A 22862-nucleotide genomic window follows, 5' to 3' on the forward strand; every position below is an offset into this window, starting at 1 on the left:
TTTTTTTTTTTTTTTTTTTTTTTTTTTTTTTTTTTTTTTTTGTAAACAAAAACATATTTTCTTTGAGCATTAAATAGAAAAGTTATTTGTGCGGAACCCTCGAAAAGACGTAAAAACATTTCAACACGGATGAAATAAATCAAAATAAAGAAAATAGAGAGAAATACTCCCGAGTTGCCTCTCGGTTAGCCGCCCTTGTTTCAAGTCTTTGGCTCGACTTTGCCCTTTAGATTCACTCAGTGTAGTCCGGGCGTTCCAAGCTATCAACCTCCATATCTTTCTCTTGGAAACCTTCATAGAAAACCTTTAACCTATGGCCATTAACTTTGAACACTTTTCCAGTTTTGTTACTCTTAATCTCAACTGCACCATGATCAAATATATTAGTAACAATGAACGGTCCTACCCACCGGGACCGTAACTTACCAGAAAACCATTTAAGTCGAGAGTCATAGAGTAATACCTTTTGACCAATTTCAAAGGTCTTACGGGAGAGGTACTTATCATGGAATGCTTTGGTCTTGTCTTTGTAGATGCGTGAACTCTCGAATGCTTCATTTCTTATCTCCTCCAGCTCTTGGATCTCTAACTTTCGGTGAACACCCGCTTCATCCATCTTCATGTTTAGCTTTTTGACAGCCCAGAAAGCTTTGTGTTCCAGTTCAACAGGGAGGTGGCAAGCTTTTCCAAACACAAGTCTATAAGGTGACATCCCAATTGGAGTTTTATACGCAGTTCGGTATGCCCAAAGTGCATCTTCTAATCTCAAACTCCAATCTTTGCGGTTTGTGTTCACTGTTTTCTCGAGTATGGACTTGATTTCTCTGTTTGACACTTCAGCTTGTCCATTTGTTTGCGGGTGATAAGCTGTGGACACCCGATGTTGGACTCCATACTTCTTGAGAACTGATCCAAGAGTTTTGTTGCAGAAGTGTGTGCCCCTGTCACTGATCAAGGCTTTTGGAGTTCCAAACCTACATAAAATGTTAGCCTTGACAAAATCTACAACAACTTTTGCATCATCAGTTCTTGTTGCCTTTGCTTCTACCCATTTGGAAACATAGTCGACAGCCAAAAGGATGTATAAATTTCCAAAGGATGAAGGAAAAGGACCCATAAAGTCAATACCCCATATATCAAATATTTCACAGACCAAGATGGGGGTCAAGGGCATTTGGTTTCGGGTACTCAAAGAACCTGTCATTTGACATCTCTCACAGCTTTTACAAAAAGTGTAAGAGTCATGAAAAAGTCGGGGCCAATAAAATCCACAGTCTAAAATTTTCCTGGCGGTTCTTTGAGGACCAAAATGCCCTCCACAAGCATAACTATGACAAAAGTTAAGAATAGATTGTACCTCATGTTCTTCAACACATCTTCTTATTACCTGATCTGCACAATGTTTCCAAAGGTACGGTTCATCCCAAATGTACCTTCTCGCTTCTTTTTTGATCTTATCTCTTTGTGACCTCGTGAGCTCGGGTGGGAACTTTCCCGTGACCATGAAGTTGCATATATCCGCATACCAAGGTGGTGTTTGGATAGCAAACAAATGCTCGTCCGGGAATGTGTCATGGATGGGAATCGCATCTTCGGGTTGAACTATTCGGCTCAAATGGTCGGCGACTAGGTTCTCTTTCCCACTTTTATCTTTGATCTCAATATCGAACTCTTGCAAAAGCAGCATCCACCGTATTAACCTCGGCTTCGAATCTTTCTTGGTAAGTAAGTGCTTTATGGCTGCATGGTCCGAGTATATGATCACTTTAGTTCCAAGGAGGTATTGCCGGAACTTCTCTAGTGCAAAAACAATAGCGAGCAACTCTTTTTCTGTTGTGGTGTAGTTGCATTGTGCACTATCAAGGGTCTTTGATGCATAATAGATGACATGGTGTGCTCGACCCACCTTTTGACCCAATACTGCCCCTACAGCCGTGTTGCTCGCGTCACACATGATCTCAAACGGGAGATCCCAACTAGGTGGTTGGATGATTGGAGCAGAGGTGAGTAAATCCTTCAAACAATCGAAGGCATCCTTGCATGGCTGAGTGAACTCAAATTCAGCATCTTTTTGGAGTAGTTGACACATCGGCACTGTAATCTTTGAAAAATCTTTAATGAACCGCCGATAGAAACCTGCATGGCCAAGAAACGAACGAACTTCCCGAACATTTGTCGGGTAAGGAAGACTTTTGATAACATCTATCTTGGCTTTGTCAACTTCCAAGCCTTTTCGAGACACAATATGACCTAGAATCAATCCTTTGTCCACCATGAAATGGCATTTTTCATAGTTAAGTACAAGATCTGTGTCAATGCACCTTTGCAAAATTTTTGTTAGATTGCTCAAACATTCATCAAAGGAGTTCCCATAGACTGTGAAGTCATCCATGAAAACTTCAATGATGTTTTCAACATATTCAGAAAAAATGCTCATCATGCATCTCTGAAATGTTGCAGGTGCATTGCATAGACCAAAAGGCATACGCCTATAAGCAAATGTGCCAAAGGGACAAGTGAAGGTGGTTTTCTCTTGATCTTCCGGGGCTACCGGAATTTGATGAAAACCCGAGAAACCATCCAAGCAACAGTAATGAGATTTACCCGCCAATCTCTCTAGCATTTGGTCAATAAATGGCAAAGGAAAATGGTCTTTTCTCGTTGAGGCATTCAACTTTCTATAGTCAATACAAACCCTCCACCCGTTTTGCACACGGGTTGGCACCAAATCTCCCTCAGAATTTTTGACAACTGTGACCCCTGCTTTTTTCGGGACTACCTGAACGGGGCTCACCCATTTACTATCTGAGATAGGGTAAATCATACCTGCATCCAAAAGCTTCATGATTTCTTTCTTTACCACCTCCATCATGGGTGGATTCAGTCTTCTTCTCTGTGCTTCTCGAGTTGGTTTGAAGTCCTCCTCCATGAGGATCTTATGCATGCACAAGGAAGGGCTCAACCCCTTTATGTCAGCAATTGTCCACCCAATAGCTTTCTTATACTTTTTCAGCAAAGTCACCAACTCATCTTCTTCTACAATGGACAGCTTGTTGGAGATAATGACAGGCAAAGTATTCTCTTCCCCAAGGTACGCATATTTCAAATGATCTGGAAGAGTCTTCAATTCTAGCTTAGGTGCCTGTACAATAGAAGGAAGAAGTTTTGTGTCAGAAATGGGCAATTTCACATTGCTATTATCATACCTTATTTTCTTCTTTTCTTCCATGCTCTCCACAATTTCCAACAACTCTTCATCTAACTTGAAATTTTCTGCAATCTCTTTGACTGACTTGCTATCAATATTCCTGCTCAAAACTAACTCCAACAAATCATGGTTAGTCAACTCAAAACACTTTTCAGTCAAAGGTTGGATTATATCAACAAAATTTATGCAATGAACATCACTTGGGTACCTCATTGCTTCATAGATATTGAAGTTGATGACCTCCCCATCGAATTCCATGGACAGTGTACCATTGTAGACATCAATTTTTGTTCTTGCTGTTTTCAAGAATGGTCTACCTAAAAGTATGGAACTCGAGGATGGATGGTCATCATCTCCCATATCAAGCACATAAAAATCTGCAGGAAAGACAAGCTCATTAACTTGCACCAAAACATCCTCTAATACACCCTTTGGGTGTACTATAGAACGATCTGCAAGTTGGATGATTACCCCTGTTTTTGTTAAAGTGCCTATGCCAATAGATTTATAAACAGAATATGGTAAAACATTAATTGAAGCTCCTAAATCTAGCATAGCACGGGGGACATACAAGTTTCCCAATTTGCAAGGAACGGTAAAAACACCTGGATCCTTGCACTTTGGGGGCATCCTTTTCTGCAAAACTGCAGACACATTTTCACTTACTTTCACTGTCTCATTACCTCGCAGTTTCTTTTTAGATGTGCAAAGTTCCTTAAGAAACTTAGCATACCTAGGTACCTGTTTGATCGCATCTAAGAGAGGAATGTTGACTTCAACTTTCCGGAACATTGCCATGATTGCACTATCTTCTCTCTCTTTTTTGTTGCTGCTCAATCTTGATGGAAAAGGTGGTGGTGTGATCTTTGCTTCTTTCTCTTCCGGCTTCTTTTGCTCCACCATTTCTTCTTTCTTTTCATCCTTCTTTGGTGGTTCTTCTATCACCAACTCCTCTTCTTCTTCTTCGGGTATCTTCGGGCCGTCATATTTCTTTCCACTCCTCAAGCTAATTGCACAAGCATTGTGCTTTGGGTTCTTTTCAGTTTGAGGAGGTAGCTTTCCTTGATTCTCCATTTTGCTCACCGATTGAGCAAGTTGTGCCATTTGTTGCTCAAGATTCTTGATGCTTGCCTTGGTCTCTTGCTGAAAACTTTGGGTGCTGGTGGCTAGGCTTTTGACTATGTCTTCTAAGGACATACTTGAGGATCCAGCTTGTTGAGGAAGAGGGGGTTGTTGTTGCCTCGGTTGGTAATTTTGTTGTGGGAATGGAGGCCTTACTTGGTAATGGGGTGGGGGTCTTTGTTGATAACCCATGTTTTGGTTGTTGTTCCACCCTTGATTGCCTCGGGGTTGATCATAAGTTCTTTGATTATGCCCGGAATAGCCTCCTATAACATTTGCTTCTTCATATTCTTCTTCTTGCAATTGAGGACACATATCAGTCGGATGTCCCACTTGAGTGCAAATGCCACAGGGACGGGGTGTGGATTGCACACCTTTGTCCTTAGCAAGCATCATTACCACCTTAGTCAATTCGGATAGTTGAGCTTCAATTTGAGGAGTGTGCACTTCTTTTACACCTCGAGGTGCATCTGTGTACCAATCTTCATCTTGACTAGTATGCTTTGAATCCTCCGCCATGTTTTTTATGAGATCCCGAATCTCCGTTGGGGTCTTGTCAGTCAAAGATCCTCCACTTGAAGCATTAAGAAGTCTTCTTTCCCAAGGAGTCATGCCTTCAATGAAGTATTGAAGGATTTGATACTCACTAATACCATGCTTTGGGCAACGGGCACAAAGCTTTTTGAACCTCTCCCAATATGTATGAAAGGCTTCTCTTTTGTGTTGTTTGATCCCAATTATCTCTCTTCTTAGGGCTGAGGCTTTCATTTCTGGGAAGTATTTGTCTAAGAAGAGGCGTGCAAGATATACCCATGTGTTGACCGTCCCCGGTGGAAGGTCATAAAGCCAATCTTTTGCTGAGTCTTGCACTGCAAAGGGAAATGCCCTAAGCTTGATTTGGTCTTCAGTGACATTGTGCGGTTTCATGCCAACACACACAACATGGAACTCTGTGAGGAACTTGTGGGGATCTTCATTTTCTAAGCCTCTAAAGGTTGGGAGTAAGTGAATGAGACCGGATTTTAATTCAAGGTTTGTGGCTGCCGGATAGGTGATGCAAAGAGGTTGTTGAGTAACCTCTTGCCTCGCCCATTGGCGAAGGGTTTGTTCAGGTGGTGGATTTGGAGGCGGATTCCCTCCATGGTTGTCTCCCATGGTATGAGTAGTGGTTGAAGTTTCTGTGGGTGTATTGTTTGGGTTGTGATGAGTAGGTGAAGAGGGTGGGGTGGTATTTCTAGATGAGGATGGTTGAGGTGAAGGTAATGGACTTTCTGTTTCGGATGCAGACACACTTGAGAGGGTAATATCCTCCCAAATGTTGATGACCGGGGGATTGGGGGATGAAGAAGTACCGGAAACCGGTTGCCTCTTACGAAGCTTGGCTTGCTTCCTTAACTTCTTTGCAGTCTTCTCTATCTCCGAGTCAATTGGCAGTGGTATACCTGTACGAAAAGATCTAGGCATAAACAATTAGTAACACCGTGTCCCCGGCAACGGCGCCAATTTGTTAGGCGTGTCAGACCCAACAAATAAAGGGGTACAATAGACTCCAAATACACTGCTTTAATGCACTAAAAAGTAGTACAAGGCAAGCAGGATCGAACCACAGAGACACGGGACAAAAGTCTATACCTTTTTGCACAAGGTACTTTGGTCACAAAGGGGGGTTTGTTTGCAAAAGTAAATAACTAAATAACAATCTACTTTAAAAAGAATGCACAAAATGAAATAGATTTGTAAACAAATTGATTGAATAGTTCTAATTCTAGTTCTCAATGTTGTTGTTCAACTTGATTATGACTTGATGTAATTCAAGATTGCTATTCTATGTTGGTACTGAAAGATATTAACACGCTCTAATAACTCTCGCTTGCCAAATTATCTAACCAAAACACGCTCTTTGATTAGACCTAGCTTTACTAATTCAACCTAAACACGCTCTTAGATTGTATTGAAAAACTGCATTAAGTTTTGTACAAGCTTCCCAACAATGTTCATTTCTTCTCATACGCTCGGAAGTGTGAAAACATGTGATATATGTTTTACAATAAGAAAACTTATTGCTTGTTACCAATTATTAACTCAATAGAACAATTAGGTGCCCTAAAAGTTAATTAACTACACAAAAATTCAATTCATGAAAGTGGCCAATCAAACACAAATCAAATTCAAGGATTCTAGTTTAAACAAAAACATAATCACTAGAATAGAATCACAAATCAAACATCAAATCATATGCTTCAAGTCAAGCAATCAACATTTTTTTGAACAAGAACTAGAAACTAGGGTTTCTTAGCCACACATGGCTAAGAACAAATCAAACAAGAATAAGATGGAATTGGAATGTTTAATCCTTACAAAAGTGAAATCCCAATGTTTGCAATGATTAAGTCTTCTCAAAAGCTCCAAGAATTCTCCCAAAATTGGCCTAGATCGCCAGAAACTACTCCCAAAACCGTTCTCTCCTCAAAAATGACGTCTCCTGCTCTTTTATTAAAGTTCACGTGACATGCCATGAGGCCATGCGTTTTTGGCATGGCCATGCCTTTTGCCCATGTGTTTTTTCTTTGGCATGGCCATTTGTCTTGACCATGCGTTTTTGGCATGGCCCATGCTTTTTGCTAAAATTCCAAAACGTCTTCACTGTTGGCTCCATCTTCATGTTCCAAAGCTCTACGTTCCAAGCATCCAAGCATCCATGCATCCATGCATCCAAGCTCCACGTTCCATGCTCCATAATGCCTGCAAAATAAATCAAAAATAGTGAAGTACCAGGCACTCTTAATGAAATATGTAATTGCCCTAATAATCAACTAAATGCAAGAATTATAAAGTAGAATGCTATAAAAAGACGAAAATAAACATGCAAAATAGGTGCATAAAATGCACCTATCAGTTGGTATTTTGGATTTGTAAGTTTTTGGTATCTTCGATATGGATGTATCAAAATATTGTTATATTTTTTGGTAACAATATTAGGATGTGAAGTGGAATGACTTTAAGTTATGGTGTTTATTTGCATGATTTTCGTAATATGTTGACATGAATGTTCAATAAATAAATTAAAATTTCATTGTTTTAATAATTTATATAATATATGTTTACATATAAGTTATAAAACAAAGTAAAATTAAGCAAAATGGACAAAAAAAGGAAATGATGTCATTTTACATGAATTCCAATTTCATTTCCTATAAATCAAACAAAATTTGTAATTAATTCCAATTCCATTTCCTACCAACCAAACAACATACGAAAATGGATTCAAATTCCTCATAGATTGTTTTTCCAATTTCGATTCAAATTCCTTCAGCAACATTCTGCAAACCTAACAACACATCATTCTCCTCTGTTAGGAATGCAATCCGACAACCCGACTCAAGAACTCCTACATAAAGTCTAGTTCTGATTTCCAATAATGAACTCTTTAGCACTCATGGCCAACTGACGGAGTACATGATGCAAAAAAAGAGCAATCAAAATCTACAAAGAGAGATAGACCTGTTAGGGGCCAAAGTAAGGAATATTGTAAGGAACGCCCCGAAACCCTCCACTCATAGGATTACCCCTTCGGTGCCGAGAAACTTGAATTTCGACATGGACGGATATTCACTGAATCATAACAAATATTTGATCCTAATGGAAAGCGCTATAACAACATAACATGTCACCCCTGCCACTCGATTCCATACTCCAAATTTACGCATCGACCGGAGGTGTGATAGATTGGCATCAGAGCTAAATTGGCTATAGAGAACTCGTATCCTCGAAAGGGGAATACAAGTATAGAAACTGGCTTCTAATATAAGTATTATTATTATTATTATTATTATTATTATTATTATTATTATTAATTACACTACTTATTGGCTACTTATGGTATCGGGAATCTGGTTTGAAGGGGCCGCATAGGGTTGTTGGATTTCAGAACGGCTTAATTGCTAAAATGGTCCTGCCCTTCGGTGTTTCATGTCTTGCCCTCGTCTATACTTGGTAGTCTTAAAGTACAAAACAAAATTTAATAATACTGCAAACCCCATCAACAATAATATATAAGAGTGATATATACTCTGACCTGTGATGAGAACACTTACTACATCCAGACCCACTAAATTTGGTAGTGCCAAGCAATTGGCCTATCAATTGACTAAGCAGTGTATCCGTCAGGGTACCATAACCCCACAAACTCGAAAGAACCAGGTTGGGAGTATAAAAGGGAAGTTCCATGAAAAGTCAAATGGGAACTTCAAGCGTCATAAACCGAATCCAGAATATGTGGTTATGTGCATCGCAATTACAAACACTCACGCTCCATCAAAGCCCTACCCTGGGAAGTTACCCCATAGCACCAAGTGTAATTTCCACCATCTTGGAAATTGTATGGTCTGCAACATCTGTAACTTAAAAGGTTAAACCTCTAAGTTTTGCAGAAAATCCTAAGCAACACAACCTCAACCTCTATTGCAGGAAAGAGCCGTAACTGCTTCGAATCCAATCAACCAATGCATTTGAAGGAGGGCTCCCTAAAGCTGAAGAATCAGGGTGGCCAAGGAAGAACATTTGTGATAGGTGCTAGGGATGCTCTCCAGAAACCAACTGTGGTAATTGGTATGTTTCCTATCAACAATATTTATGTATCAGTATTATTTGATACTAGTGCTAATAGAAGCTTTATTTTCCCATAAGTTTAGAAGAATGATTAACCATAAATCATGCAAACTTAATGAAGCTTACATGGTAGAAGTAAAAAAAGACCAGTTAAAAAGAGCCTTAGAAATACTCACTAATTGCCTTCTCACCCTAAATAACCACGTCTTTCACATCAACCTAATACTTATGACCATTGGAAGTTTCGATGTAATCATCAGAATGGATTGGTTATCACTTTATCGAGCAGAGATCTTATGTTACAAAAAAGTCGTTCGACTACGTTTACCCAACCATGAAGCTCTCATGATTTACGGAGATAAATCATGAAAGAATCTAAGAATCATCTCTTGCATGAAGGCAAGAAGGTGTTTGCAGAAGAGATACTTTTCTTTTTTGGCACATATGGTGGATATGAAAGACAAGGGTAAGAAAATCAAAGACATTCTGCAAGTGTGAGATTACACGGACATATTTGTAAAGGATTTTCCTAGAGTACCTCCAGTCAGATAAGTCGATTTCTGAACTGACTTAATCCTGAGTGCAACACCAGTGGCAAGATCTCCTTATTGTCTGTCTCCATTGGAAATGCAAGAACTATGCATTCAACTCCAAGAACTTATTGACAAAGGCTATATCCGGCCAAGCTTCTCTCCATGAGGAGCTTCGGTACTATTTGTCAAAAAGAAGGATGAATCGCTTAGGATATGCATCGACTATCAATAGTTGAACAAACTCACCATGAAGTACTGATATTTACACCTGAGGATCGATGAACTGTTCGACAAGCTACAAGGATCCTGTTACTACTCAAAGATCGATCTAATATCCTGTTATTCTCAACTTAGAGTCCAAGAAGCATACATTCCAAATATGACATTTAGGACTCGGTATAGTCACTATTAGTTTATGTATGCCATTCGTATTGACCAAAAACCCCAAACGAAGTACGCCAATTCTTAGGGCTTGCAGACTATTATCAAAGATTCGTTAAGAATTTAACCAAAATTGTAACGCCCCAATATATTGACATAAAATTTCATTTAATTTAGAAGAAGAATCATAAATCAATTGTTTAAATAAAACCGATACATTATAATCAGAGTATACATCCCAGAACAAGTCAAAATTGGAACATAAAGTGTATGTGTCATGCAGTCAACTTGAGCTCTTCCTTTTGAAAACTGAAGTACGTGAAACATAAGCTGACAACCGTAATTACAAAGCTTATTGAGATCCCGAAGATACCACATACCATCCAAATCATGCAATAATGAGATATGGGCCACGCCCACACTCGGATAAGAGTAAGATATGGGCCCCGCCCACACTCGAATAACGGGCCCCGCCCAATGAGATATGGGCCCCTTCCACACTCAGATTATAATGAGATACAGGCCCTGCCCACACTCAGATAATAATTAGATAAAATCCACGCCCACACTCAGATAATAATGAGATATGGGCCCCGCCCATACTTAGATAATAATGAGATACGAGCCCCACCCACACTCAGATAATAATGTGATACTGGCCCCACCCACACTCGTATAATAATGAGATACGTGCCCCGCGCACACTCAGATAATAAAGAGATATGGGCCCTACCCACACTCGCGTAACATATATCAAATAAACACATACACATGCAACATAGATACATAGCATGCAAACTGTCGTTGGGCCCAGCCCGGTCATCAAACCTTAGCCCAAAAAGCATAAAACACATACACATGCAAGAGTCACAAAGACAGCTAGCATACTAACATATCATAAATATGGGCCGACATTGGTGCCTTCAAGCTGCTAAACCCAGTAAGGAAACTTACCTTACACTGCCGAATCACATAGACAACCCCTAGTTGCTGGTGGACAGATTCTCGAACTGTAAATCATTAAAACAACACCCAATTAACAATTGGGTTCCAATGCATAACCATAATTCTATACTTGGGGTAAAAGACTATTTTACCCCTAACCTAGCTTGGTCCAAAACCAAGGCCCAAACTCACACTCTAGAGGCCCAAAAGCCAAAAGATCAACCAAGACCCAATTATGGCCCAATTTTCCAAATTAGGCCCAAACCCCTTACATGGGCCTTACCCTAAAGCTCAACCAAAATCCTAGTCCATACTCTTGTTCTCAGATGGCCCATCAATAACCTAATCACCTAAGCCGAAAAGAAAGCCCAACTCAAACCCCAACAGAATTAGGGTCTTCACATAAAATGACGATTAGGGTTAAGTAAAAACACTTAACCCATTAAGTACATCATGCTACTAGGTCAATCATACAATGTGATCGGGCATAATTCATAATTCCAATCCAACGGTCCAAAACGCGAGTCCCAACAAGTCCAAACTAAAGTCTTCCAAGATTAGGGTTTCCTAAACCCTAATTAGGGTTTCCAACTAACACACATGCCAATTAGGTCCAAAGTTAAGTTTTTAGGTTAATTAGAGCTTCACTAGGTCGGGCACCACCCACTGCCACCTTGGGCGGCGGTGGTCGATGGTGGTTCACAACGGCATCCACCACCTCACGATGGCGACTCGAGAGATAATTCCAACAACCAAAAAACACACACAAACTATACATCATTTACACACACACACATCCACCCCTCATGGTTGTTGGTGGTGGTACGAGATGGCAGAAAGTGGCAGCCTACATGGTTGGCAGCCATGGTGGTTTTTTTCTCGGTTTTGGCCAACAAACACCCACACACTTCTTGGTTGTAGCAAAAACACACATACACAAACATGTGATTTATCGCAAAACATGCACCCATCTTAGCTACTTCAGGTGGTAGGCAGTAACCGAAGCATGACAGCAGGATGGAACAGCCGCTAAAGCGGCAACGACGACGATGTGTACGAAGAAGTGACGATAGAACGGAGAGGGGTGAGAAGGAAAGCACTTTGCACCACTACCAGAGGGGACAACGCCCACCACGATTTGATTTTCCGAGCTCCCGACTGAAACGATATCCAACCGATGGTCTTTGTCTTCAACAACAACAGGAATGGCAACATCGGTACTTTACTCGGTGGTTCCCGGGTCCGACAGCAGTGGCGGCGGCTGGAGGTTAGAGGGATAAGGGTGGAGGTTGGGATGAGATTTTTAGGGTTAAGGTTTTGAATTGTGTAAGGGATGAGGGAAGGAAGGTTGATGAGTCTTAAGCCCCCATCCAATTCTAACATTTAACCAATTTAACTCTTTCAGCCCCTTCTTCTCTTTTCTTTTCAATTTAAATCTAGTAATTACCCAACAGCCCCTTCTCTACAAAATATTTTTCAAACTAAGCCCTAACTACCAAACAACTACCAGCTTCGAAAATTCATTACAATTCAAGTCCAAATGTTTCAATATAGGTCCTCAAAATTCCAAAAAAATTATATCATTTAACTTCCCATGGCTAACGCTGATAAATTATTACAGCTTTAGGGCTATTATTCAATTATTAATTTTATCTATTTATTTATTTATTAAACGAAATGTTACAATTATCCCCCACTTAAATTGGATTTTGCCCTCGAAATCAGTCCTTACCATTCTTGACCCGCAAAACAACTTGAGCAACACGGCCACAATCCCAAGCATACCCCAGCCTTCCTAAGGCAACCAAACCAGCCCTCGCGGGGCTCTACAACCCGACGATGAACTCCCTGCAACATAATCACATTTACTCAATCTGAAATCTGAAGTCTCAAGATGGTCTGACTCCTTGATAGACCGTCCATAATGAATTATTATTATTGAATCTCGTCCACTTATCTCCCAGCTAGCTACTCAGCTTCTAATAACTTGAGGTTCCCATTAGAAAACAGAATCATAAACCAAATATCCCTGCATGACACTTATACTTGACAAAAGGTGTAATGCCCGTGTTTCTCGGCTTGTCATTAATAGCAATGTAATAGTCTAGGTTAACCTTTGTAACCCGTCTTGAAATAATAAAGATGTATTATTTGAGTATTATGTGTTTTGTGCTTACTTGTGTGACTTAAATGAATTAAGAAAAAAAATAAGCATCAAAATGAAATGTTAGATAATCCTGATATCTATGAAGGATAGAAGGATGTGATAGTGGTCGTGACGAGGTTTTCAAATATATAAAGAATGCTGAAATCCGAGTTATAACGAAGAAGTTGTGACCTGTCAAAGTTTCACGACAAAACCAGCACGATACTGAATGACGTAAAATACAAATTTAAGATAGAGTGATATCTAGCCTTAGTGATCTAAACGAAAGTCTTAGAATATGTTAAACCGAGAGCCTACATAAAAATAACACCTAAATCTGACTTCGAATATGAGATCAAGCGATATTTAGCCAAAACTTTCTAAATGAGAATTGAAGATCTCATCAATAGTAGTGCAACGACGGAAAGACAGACGAAAACGGACATCAGACGAAGGAGTTATGATTTTCTAACGGAGTTTCCCTGTTCCGGCCTACTAAAAATAATATAACAAATATATAATACAAATAAAGTCAAAATTAGCCGACGGAGTCCAAACGAAAGTTGTAGATCTTGTTTCTACCTATGCGTGCATATAAAGAACGTCGAAAACAGAGCTCGTATGCGAAAGATATGAATTTCTGAAGTTCGGGGCACGAAACCTGGTACTATGTCAGAGTTCACGACGTGAACACTGTGTTCACGACGTGAATTCAAAGATTTGACCCTTCCGGAGCTGGCAGACCCAGGTGGACGAGTGACACATGAAGTGACGATCAAGCCCCACGACGTGAGCATTAGAAACTCACGACGTGAACCCAGAAAACTCACCTTATAAATAGAAATCAAGGGTCAGCCGATTTAGGTTGCTACTCCGTTACTCTCCCACTCCCGATACCCTCTCTAAGCCCTAATTTAACCCCCCGAAGCCTCGGTATCATCCCGAGACCCGAAGCGAGTCCCGAAGCCCAATGATCCCGAGAAGAAAAGAGTTTCTGAGGCGAAGCTCTGCCTGCGAGAAGCCCGGTGTGTGAAGATCTTCCAAATCTACCGAAGAATACTACTTCTGCAAGCCGTAGTGCTGTCTGATCATCTTCTGATCTAATGATTGTATATTCCTTTTCATCTAACACATAGATATAAAGTATCTTCGAGTGAATACGTGCTATGTGTATATAGATATATATTATTTGTTACTTGGAATAAATCTATATATTTGGAACGAGTAGTAAATGAATATCTTATCAGTTTTTAAGTCGCATATGTATGCATATGTATATTGTTATCTACAAAATGTTGGGTAGAACTTAGGTAGATAGTTGATGTGTGATAAACTGATGAGAGGCCTCGATGTTGTTGTTGTTGACCTAGTTATCTAGCGGAGTATGGATGACGACCACAGACTCTTTCTAGATAGTCCTGTGGAACGCTAGCAGGTTCATAACCTGTATGTGTTGTGAACGATGTGTTCACCGGTGTACTCTATCCCCATCATGGTTGCCTTTAGGACATCTATTAATGTCCGTCCCGATGAAAATCCTACATTAGGTCCCTAGTAATAGATGTTGTTTTAGGGATGTAAAGTGAGGATAACAGGAATAAGTAATCGGGCTATTGTTGGTTAGTGAAATTAAATATAATTATTTATTGTGGGTTGAAAACCCTATATGCTCACCAGGATCCCAAGCCTGACCCACTCAGTTTTGTTGTATTACAGGTAGTGGCGCGTGAGCATAAGTTGGATGACTTATCAAGATCTTTTGATATTAGACCAGTTGTTATATGTAACTGTTGTATGGTCTATCTTTTGTTGTTTATGCTTTTGGTCTGTTTATCAGAACATGACATCCCGAATATTGTTATATAATGAAAATGCATCTCTTGATGAAATGCTTTGATAAACTTTATTTTATCATATTTTGTGTTAGGAAAAAATTCCACAACTCTTTTAAATCAAAAGGATTTTCTCTGAAATTATTTTAAAAGCATAAATGAAACTGGTCTCTTTTGGTCGTGATTTTGGGGATGTCACAGAAGGCTCAGATAATTCTTCGAGTGGGAGACTCATCCTTGCAACAGATAGACTCAGACGAGAGTTGCAAATCATGATCAAATCATCTACTCTAAGATTATCCAAACCCAACTGCAAGTAAACTGATATCTCCTCCGAGTAACAAGCTACTCCACACTCGAGTTCCAAATCAATAATACCGACCAGATTTATCTTGATTCTCTTACCAATAGAACCAATCCAAGACACAATCGTGAGAGCCGACCTATCATGCAAAACTGAGTCCATTCATTACGCTTGAACCCTTCAATTGATGCCCTCAGCATAAAAATACCCCAATCCTCAACCCACAGAAACAAAAATTATGCACAAAACACTCGCGATACCGACTCGAGATATTACCCATAAACCAAGATCCACATATATGCACTTGCATCTCACCCAACACTTTCTAATAACGAACACAATTGCTAGCCCGAGATGTAAAGGTTCCCAAACCAACGCTGAGACTACCAGTCTCGCACCTGGTCCAACCACCATGTTCCCAAGAGTCCAAACAATAATGCTACCCAGCCTATAAACCTCCATGAGTCACACACTGACCACTACCTGATCCTACGACTCAAGATCCAAATCCTTGACTCAACGGTCTCAACCAGGTCTCACCTGTATTGCCAAAATCACACGGGTGTCACCCACGGGTCCCACCCATCTATATCATGGAGTTGCCTTGCTCACAGGTCCCATCCTTCTAGACCTATACAGGATCGACTCTGCTCTGGACCTCAATGGTCTTCAACCCAAATAGAGAAATACTCCTCGGCAGACCTGGCCGGCATGCCAAAGGCACAATTGATTTCCTATTTACACTTATAAACATTTCCATCGTTGTCTTGCAACACTTCAAATCGATCATGGTTACCATCCATGACCTGACCACACTTTAACCATCACAATCCCACACACCTGAGTCGAAGCCCACATGCAACTAGGTGTTCGGGTCATACATCGAATTTCGAAACCCTACTCGGATAAGAACATGTAGTGAGGCTCTAACATAGCCCTCGATATGGATCCATTCACAATCCTGTTATGCATAAAAATGAAGGCGTCGACCAACTGTTGGAAGTTTTCCTGGACTTCCAACTTATACAACCTCACTCCAAGTAGCCTCTTGGGTCGTCTCTATTCCTGGACAGGATGCAAAATTTGCCCTAGTTCTACACCCGATCCAACTCCCAGAAATTCTGATCGATTCTCCCCCATTTGGATTTGACGAAGCTCCTTCATCCCATAAGTCTGATGGATTCCACACCCATCAAACCTCCTATATCATAAACCGCCTATGACCTGTGCTTACCAAACTAGCTTTCCATTACTAGTCAATCGCAACGATTGCCCAACTACTGGAATCCGGAAGAATACTCTTGTGGCCTTAAATAGTCTGATGATCCAAATCACCTCCCATGATACCATACCAATTCCTTGAGTTCTTATGCTAACCCTGTCTAAAGATCCTCCACGCAATACTCCTGAACAGATCCCGAATAAGACCCGGAACAATAATAGAACACATGGAACCAACTCCACAAGATACGTCCATCTGAAGATTCATCAAAGACTTCTTGGCATGCAGAATGGCATATAACAATCCTTGATAACCCAGACAATAGCAAAGAACCGACTCGAGATTTAACTTATTCAAACTCAATCAAAATTCCATAGCGATACAAATTCCTCATACCCACTTTGAAGAAGCAGAAGATAAAATACTCGCAAACATGTGAAGGAATCCTGACTACCTCCTCCTAAGTTACCTCGGCCATCCTGAGGACATGGTGCAAAACTCCCGTTTGATTCCAATGACAAGAACTAACAGGAGGACCCTCCTTCCTGGAGGATTCTAGAGATCCACAAGCTTTGGGCTCTAGATGAGCCCCCAACTACCCTACTACAATCTCGGCCCAAAAGGCCCTAAGATGATAATCCAAGAGCTCCAAAATCCCTTCCTTGACCGAACCCAAGACCACCGAGGTCCATTCTAAAATACCACGAAGATCCTCATCCCACAGGCTTCCTAGATTCTCCAAGACTCTTCCTGATTTGAGTATAGATCATGTGATTTCAGTAGTATGGGCCCAATACTACCTTCCACACCTATCCATACTTTCCTCAAGAATCCTCTAAGTCACCTCCTCAATCCATATGCTGACAATCGCTAACCCATGCAACAAATCCCACTGAAGAAACCCCTAGGCTTTCCTAGGTTTCTGACCTCACTCTGCCATCAGCTGCTGAAAAAATCCCCATAATACCATTCACCTACATCACGAACACAATCACACGCAACTAAGCTTAGATAATCCTTCGAGTAACAGGCTCGTCCCTACAACGGTTGGACTCAAACAAGAGTTGCGCAATAGAGTCAAATCTATCACTTTGAGATTATCCAACCTTTGTCACATGTGACTTGACATATTCACTTAGTAGCTGACTCCCATCACCTATAAATTCCACAAAGCACAAAGTAAGAAACATGCGTGTAGTATCACTCCAAGTCAACCTACTACCACACATACTAGGAGCTCCCACTCCCTTTACTAATTTCCTTACACATACAATCCAACCCAACACAACATCTGATGTATCCTATACTACCAGACATCACATATCAGGCCAACCTATCACTGGCTAACCAGAACTAGCATGCAAGTCTACAAGCTCATACAATAGGCATACAAAGGTATCTCTCCTAGAAATCTAACATGCAAAAACAGAGCAGATCCTTAGCCCTAACTAGCATGCGATTTCACAGATTCACATACCAATGCATAACAAATAACATGTATGGGTATTTTGGGAAAACTTACTTGAGCTCGGTTGATTGCATGCACCACACCATTTCTTCTCTTAGAAAAATCTTTTTCTAAAATATATTTATATTTGAAAATCTTTACCAAATCCTCGGCTTGAGCTCAGACACACCAGAAAGTATGCCTGAATCCCTCAAACCAAATCTCTAATACCAACTTGTAATGTACCCAAAATATTGATATAAAATTTAGTTTAATTTAGAAGAAGAATCATCAATCACTTCTTTAAATAAAACCGATACATTATAATCAGAGTGTAAATCCTAGAACAAGTCAAATGCAATACATAACGTGTGTGTCATGCAGTCAACCCGAGCTCTTCCTTTTGAAAACCAAAGTACATGAAACATAAACTGAAAATTGTAAGCACAAATCTTAGTGAGATCCCCAAGATACCACATACCATACAAATCATGCAATAATGAGATACGGGCCCCACCCACACTCGGATAACAATGAGATACGGGCCCCGCTCACTCTCGAATAACGAAGCCCGCCCAATGAGATACGGGCCCCGCCCACACTCAGATAATAATGAGATACGGGCCCTGCCCACACTCAGATAATAGTGAGATATATGCCCTGCCCACACTCAGATAATAATGAGATACAAGCCCTACCCAAACTAAGATAATAATGAGATACGGGCCCTGCCCACACTCAGATAATAAGGATATACAGGCCTCGCCCACACTCAGATAATAATGAGATACGGTCCCTATCCATATTCAGATAATAATGAGATGCAGACCCCGTCCACAATCAGATAAGAATGAGATAAGTGCCTCACCCACACTCGCGTAACATATATCAAATAAACACATACACATGCAACATAGATACATAGCAAGCAAACAGTCATCGGGCCCTGCCCGGTCATCGGATCTTAGCCCGAAAAGCATATAAACACATACAAATGCAATAGCTACGAAGACAACTAGCGTACTAACATAACATAAACATGGTCCAGCATTGGTGCCTTCAACCTGCTAAACCCAGTGAGGAAACTCACCTCACACTGCTGAATCACAAAGACAATCCATGGCTGCTGGCTGATAGATTCCCAAATTGTCAATCATCAAAACAACACCGAATTAACAATTAGGTTCCAATGAATAACCTTAAATCAATACTTGGTGTAAAAAGAAAATTTTACCCCTAACCTAGCTTGGTCCAAAACCAAGGCCCAAACTAACACTCTGGAAGCCCAAAAGCCAAAAGCTCAACCAAGGCCTAATTATGACCCAATTTTCCAAATTAGGTCTAAACCCCTTACATGGTCCTTACCCTAAATCCCAACCAAAATAGTAGTCCATACTCTTGTGTTGGATCAGTGTCTAAGTCCATAACTATTTTGGTATGTACTTGACCCGATGGTGCATGGTCCTTTTGGGTTGCCTTCACCAAAGCAACTTGATAGGATGAATTATGGAGAGAAAGGATTAAATATGATTTATTAATATATTATGGGAATAATATATTAAAGGAGAAATGATATTGATTAATTAATATTAGTCAAGAATTAATAAGAATTAAGTTTGTGAGTAAAAGAGATTAATTAAACTTAAGGGACTGGAATTGTAATTATAAGATAATTGCAATTGGGCTATGGATTACCTTATATTATAAGGTTAATTGTAATTATAAGATAATTGCAATTGGGCTATGGATTACCTTATATTATAAGGTTGGACGAATTCTATGGGGAAACCCATAAGAAATCATCCAAGGCCTTTAATTAAAGGAGTCCATGGGTTGCTTAGGGCTTAAGCATCCAAATTAGGGTTTCCTTGTTAGATAACCCTAATAGCCTCTCTACATATAGAACCCTTATGCCTCAAAAACGTGGACAAACTTTCTTCTAGGGTTTTGGACGGTTTTGGGCAGCCTCCTTCTCTTCTCCTCTTCATCCTCTTGCTTTTGGTGTTTGTGAACCATTAGAGGAGTGACATTTGTGACTCTAAGCTTTCTAAAGTCATTACAAGAAGGAATTGTGATTGTTATTGCTACATAAAAATCAAGGTAATATCTTAAACCCATTATTATGTTAATATCGATTATCATATGCTAGAATTAGGGTTTATAGTCTTGGATGAATTGCATGTACAATAGAGAAACCTAGATCCAAGCATTAGAGTTTGTATGAGCATATAGGATGTTCTTATGACCAAAACCCATCAGTGGTATCCGATCCTAGATTGGTTTATATTGTATTGATGCTATATGTTGCTGAAAATCGTTTTCTGGCCTTCTGTTCGACCTGACTTGGCGAGTCACTACCTGGACTCGGCGAGTTCCAGAGTGTGACTCGGCGAGTCGGAGAGTCAGATAAAGGGATTTTCGGATTTTGTTGCTGTTTTGCTTAAGGATAATTACCATATTCGTTTTAAACCTATAAAATACGAATTTTATTGTTTCTTAATGAATATCCTTGCCAAAACACAAGATAATTACCAATTGATTATATAATAACTTCCTTATATGATAAAGATTGAATTATTTGTATTAATTGGGTAACTTATTTTGCAAGAAATTGAAATTAGGTCAAATATAGATAATGATGAAATTAATTGTTTAATTTATATTATTTGTTATTTGATCCTTGTGTTATAAAAAGTATCAATTTTTCCCCTTTAGGTTTTATAATTTAAATTTGAACTTAAAAGTTTGGTTTTTGAAATTTAAATAGTTAAAACTCAAATGTTTTGAATAGTTTCAAAACTTGTCCTCAAGTTTTTGAATTTAAATGTTGATTAAAAGTTAATTTAGAAATGTTAAATTCTTAAACCCTAGCATTGTTTTGAAAAGTTCAAATCACACCCTTATGGTTTTATTAATTAATTAAGGTGTATAATTAAAAGAGGTTTAATAAATCCATAATAGTTTTGGCTTACAATTTAATTGAATTAAAAGTATAATTGTTAAATTTGACAACCTAGTATTTTAAAAGTGTAAAATACACCCTATACTATATATAACATTAAAAGTCTAACATTGTATATATATATATATATATATACGTATGAGTAAAAGTCAGTCTTACCGTTAGTAGGCCTCATTCACGAAGCTGATCTATAAGGGGTGTTTAAGGAAATTGCCTATAAAATGGCGATTGAATGGGTATCCACTCTTACCCACCGCACTCTTGACTAGTGAAGGGTCGTTAGCCGAACGGGTAGGATAGGACAAAACCTTCCATTATAAGTATAATGAAGTACAAAAGTAACTAAATATTTTTTTTTAAAAAATTCCCAATCTTAGTTACTTAGGCAAAAGTGAATTGATGCAATTCCATGAAATTACACTTTGTGCCCTTGCGAAGACGTTAGTGGAGCGTGTGTGGTTTAGCGGCACACTAAATGGTTCTAAGCAAAGGTAGCAAAGGGTGACTCAATGTTTGTCATAGTTCGGTGGAACGTGTGTGGTTTGCCGGCACATCGAATAGGTGACCGTAACATGTGAGGGCACCATGTAAGTTTGCATGGTTATTCACACCCGCTTTGTAATCCTCGGCATCCCATTCACAAACAAGAGGGGCATATCGAGATTTAGACATGCCATTGAAATGTTCAATGAATCTTAAAGGATCTAGGAGTTTTTCATAGACTTAAAACTTAAATTTCTTTTTCGTTTTTCGTGGTGGAAATTAGTGACTCGCCATTCACTTACCTTCACATATTCTGCAACTAGATTACGGCATCTCTTTTCTAGGTTGTAGCGTATTGTGTTGGGTCATAGCCTTAATATCTCATTTGGGTGATTTATTAAGGACTCAATCTATCAACTAACTTAAATTTATGTTTTTCTCCCGTTTTGTAGATGTCAAATTTCGACAACTATGGTCTTCCCAAATCCCGTGGAACAAGCTTTCCACATGAAGATGAGATTCCACGATTCGATCGAGGAACAAGAGATCATGCTTCACTTCCTCCACCTCCTCCCGTTATTCTTCCTAACCCACAAGATCGAAGAATTGAAAGGTTCAATTTCACTAAAGCCCTATTGGAAATGAAACATGAAGATGGTAAACTCGTGTGTGCCCACATTCTAGGAATGAAATCACACATTGATAGGTTGAGAATGTTGGGTGTGTCATTCCCGAATAAGTTGGCTGTGAACTGGGTTCTGCAGTCACTTCCCGAATCGTATAATGAGTTCAAAAGAAAGTATTATATGATGGATCATGACGAAAGCCTCATTGACCTAACTTACATGCTCATTGCTGCTGAATCAGAAATGATTTGGCAAAGCAATGGAGCATATTTGTTGGGAGGGTCAACCAACCATGCTTCCGAGGACGTTCTAGGAGAACCGACCTGCATTTGCTGCCAAGAGAAAGGGCGTTAGATACAAGTCTGTCCTAAGAACCTGAAGAGTCCAGAAGATGGGAGAGTCAAAGAGTATGACTATGCTTCAGGTAAAATCCACTATCTGATTCGATTAAGTTCCTATTCGTTGATTCTTAATACATAATGTGATAAGATTGCATTTGAATGTTTTGCAGGATCGATGAAAAGAGAGGAAGTTTGATGAAATAGCAAGATGAATCTAATCACGAAGACATGAATTCGAAGATTAGATTTTGAGCTTAGATAGAGTTGTTAGGATTATTTATTACATAGTTTTTCGGTTGATTTTGCATTGTAAGGACAAATGTTTTCCGCTGCTTTTATAAATAAAAATAAATTTTGTTTGACGTGTTTATTTATTTATTTCCTTGCAATGAAATCGTTATGAAAAATTGATGTTCGTATATTTACAACAAATGGATGTGATTCTTAATTATGTTGTTTGTGGAAATGTCGAGAATTTACCAAATAGGGAAAGTTTCTCATCGCCCAAGTTTCAATTGGATAGAGATTTGGAATCGTACAACAAGAATTGTATGGTGAATGAATAAACTTTCACATTTGGAAATTAGACTAATTCGTTGACAAAGTGTCAAGTGAAGGACTGGGAGATCAAGTACATAAGATTATGTGTTGATCAAGTCCACCACAAGAGTAACAAAGATATTCGTTATGATTTACTAAAAG

The 22862-nt window shown here is 39.4% G+C and overlaps 1 protein-coding gene across 1 annotated transcript; it reads right to left on the reverse strand.

Annotated features, from left to right (window-relative positions):
- Positions 1–232: 232 nt before the first annotated feature.
- On the reverse strand, positions 233–5794 carry LOC145004523 (uncharacterized). Its single transcript, XM_078963459.1, has 3 exons — positions 3863–5794; positions 1360–2923; positions 233–855 (listed from the first exon to the last, which is right to left on the reverse strand). Exons 1-3 carry the CDS (start codon positions 5792–5794, stop codon positions 233–235), a joined length of 4119 nt encoding a protein of 1372 aa, XP_078819585.1.
- Between the last annotated feature and the right edge of the window lie 17068 nt (positions 5795–22862).

The sequence above is a fragment of the Lactuca saligna genome, chromosome 1 (genome assembly GCF_052625555.1).
Source record: "Lactuca saligna cultivar CGN05327 chromosome 1, ASM5262555v1, whole genome shotgun sequence".
Taxonomy (NCBI): domain Eukaryota; kingdom Viridiplantae; phylum Streptophyta; class Magnoliopsida; order Asterales; family Asteraceae; genus Lactuca; species Lactuca saligna.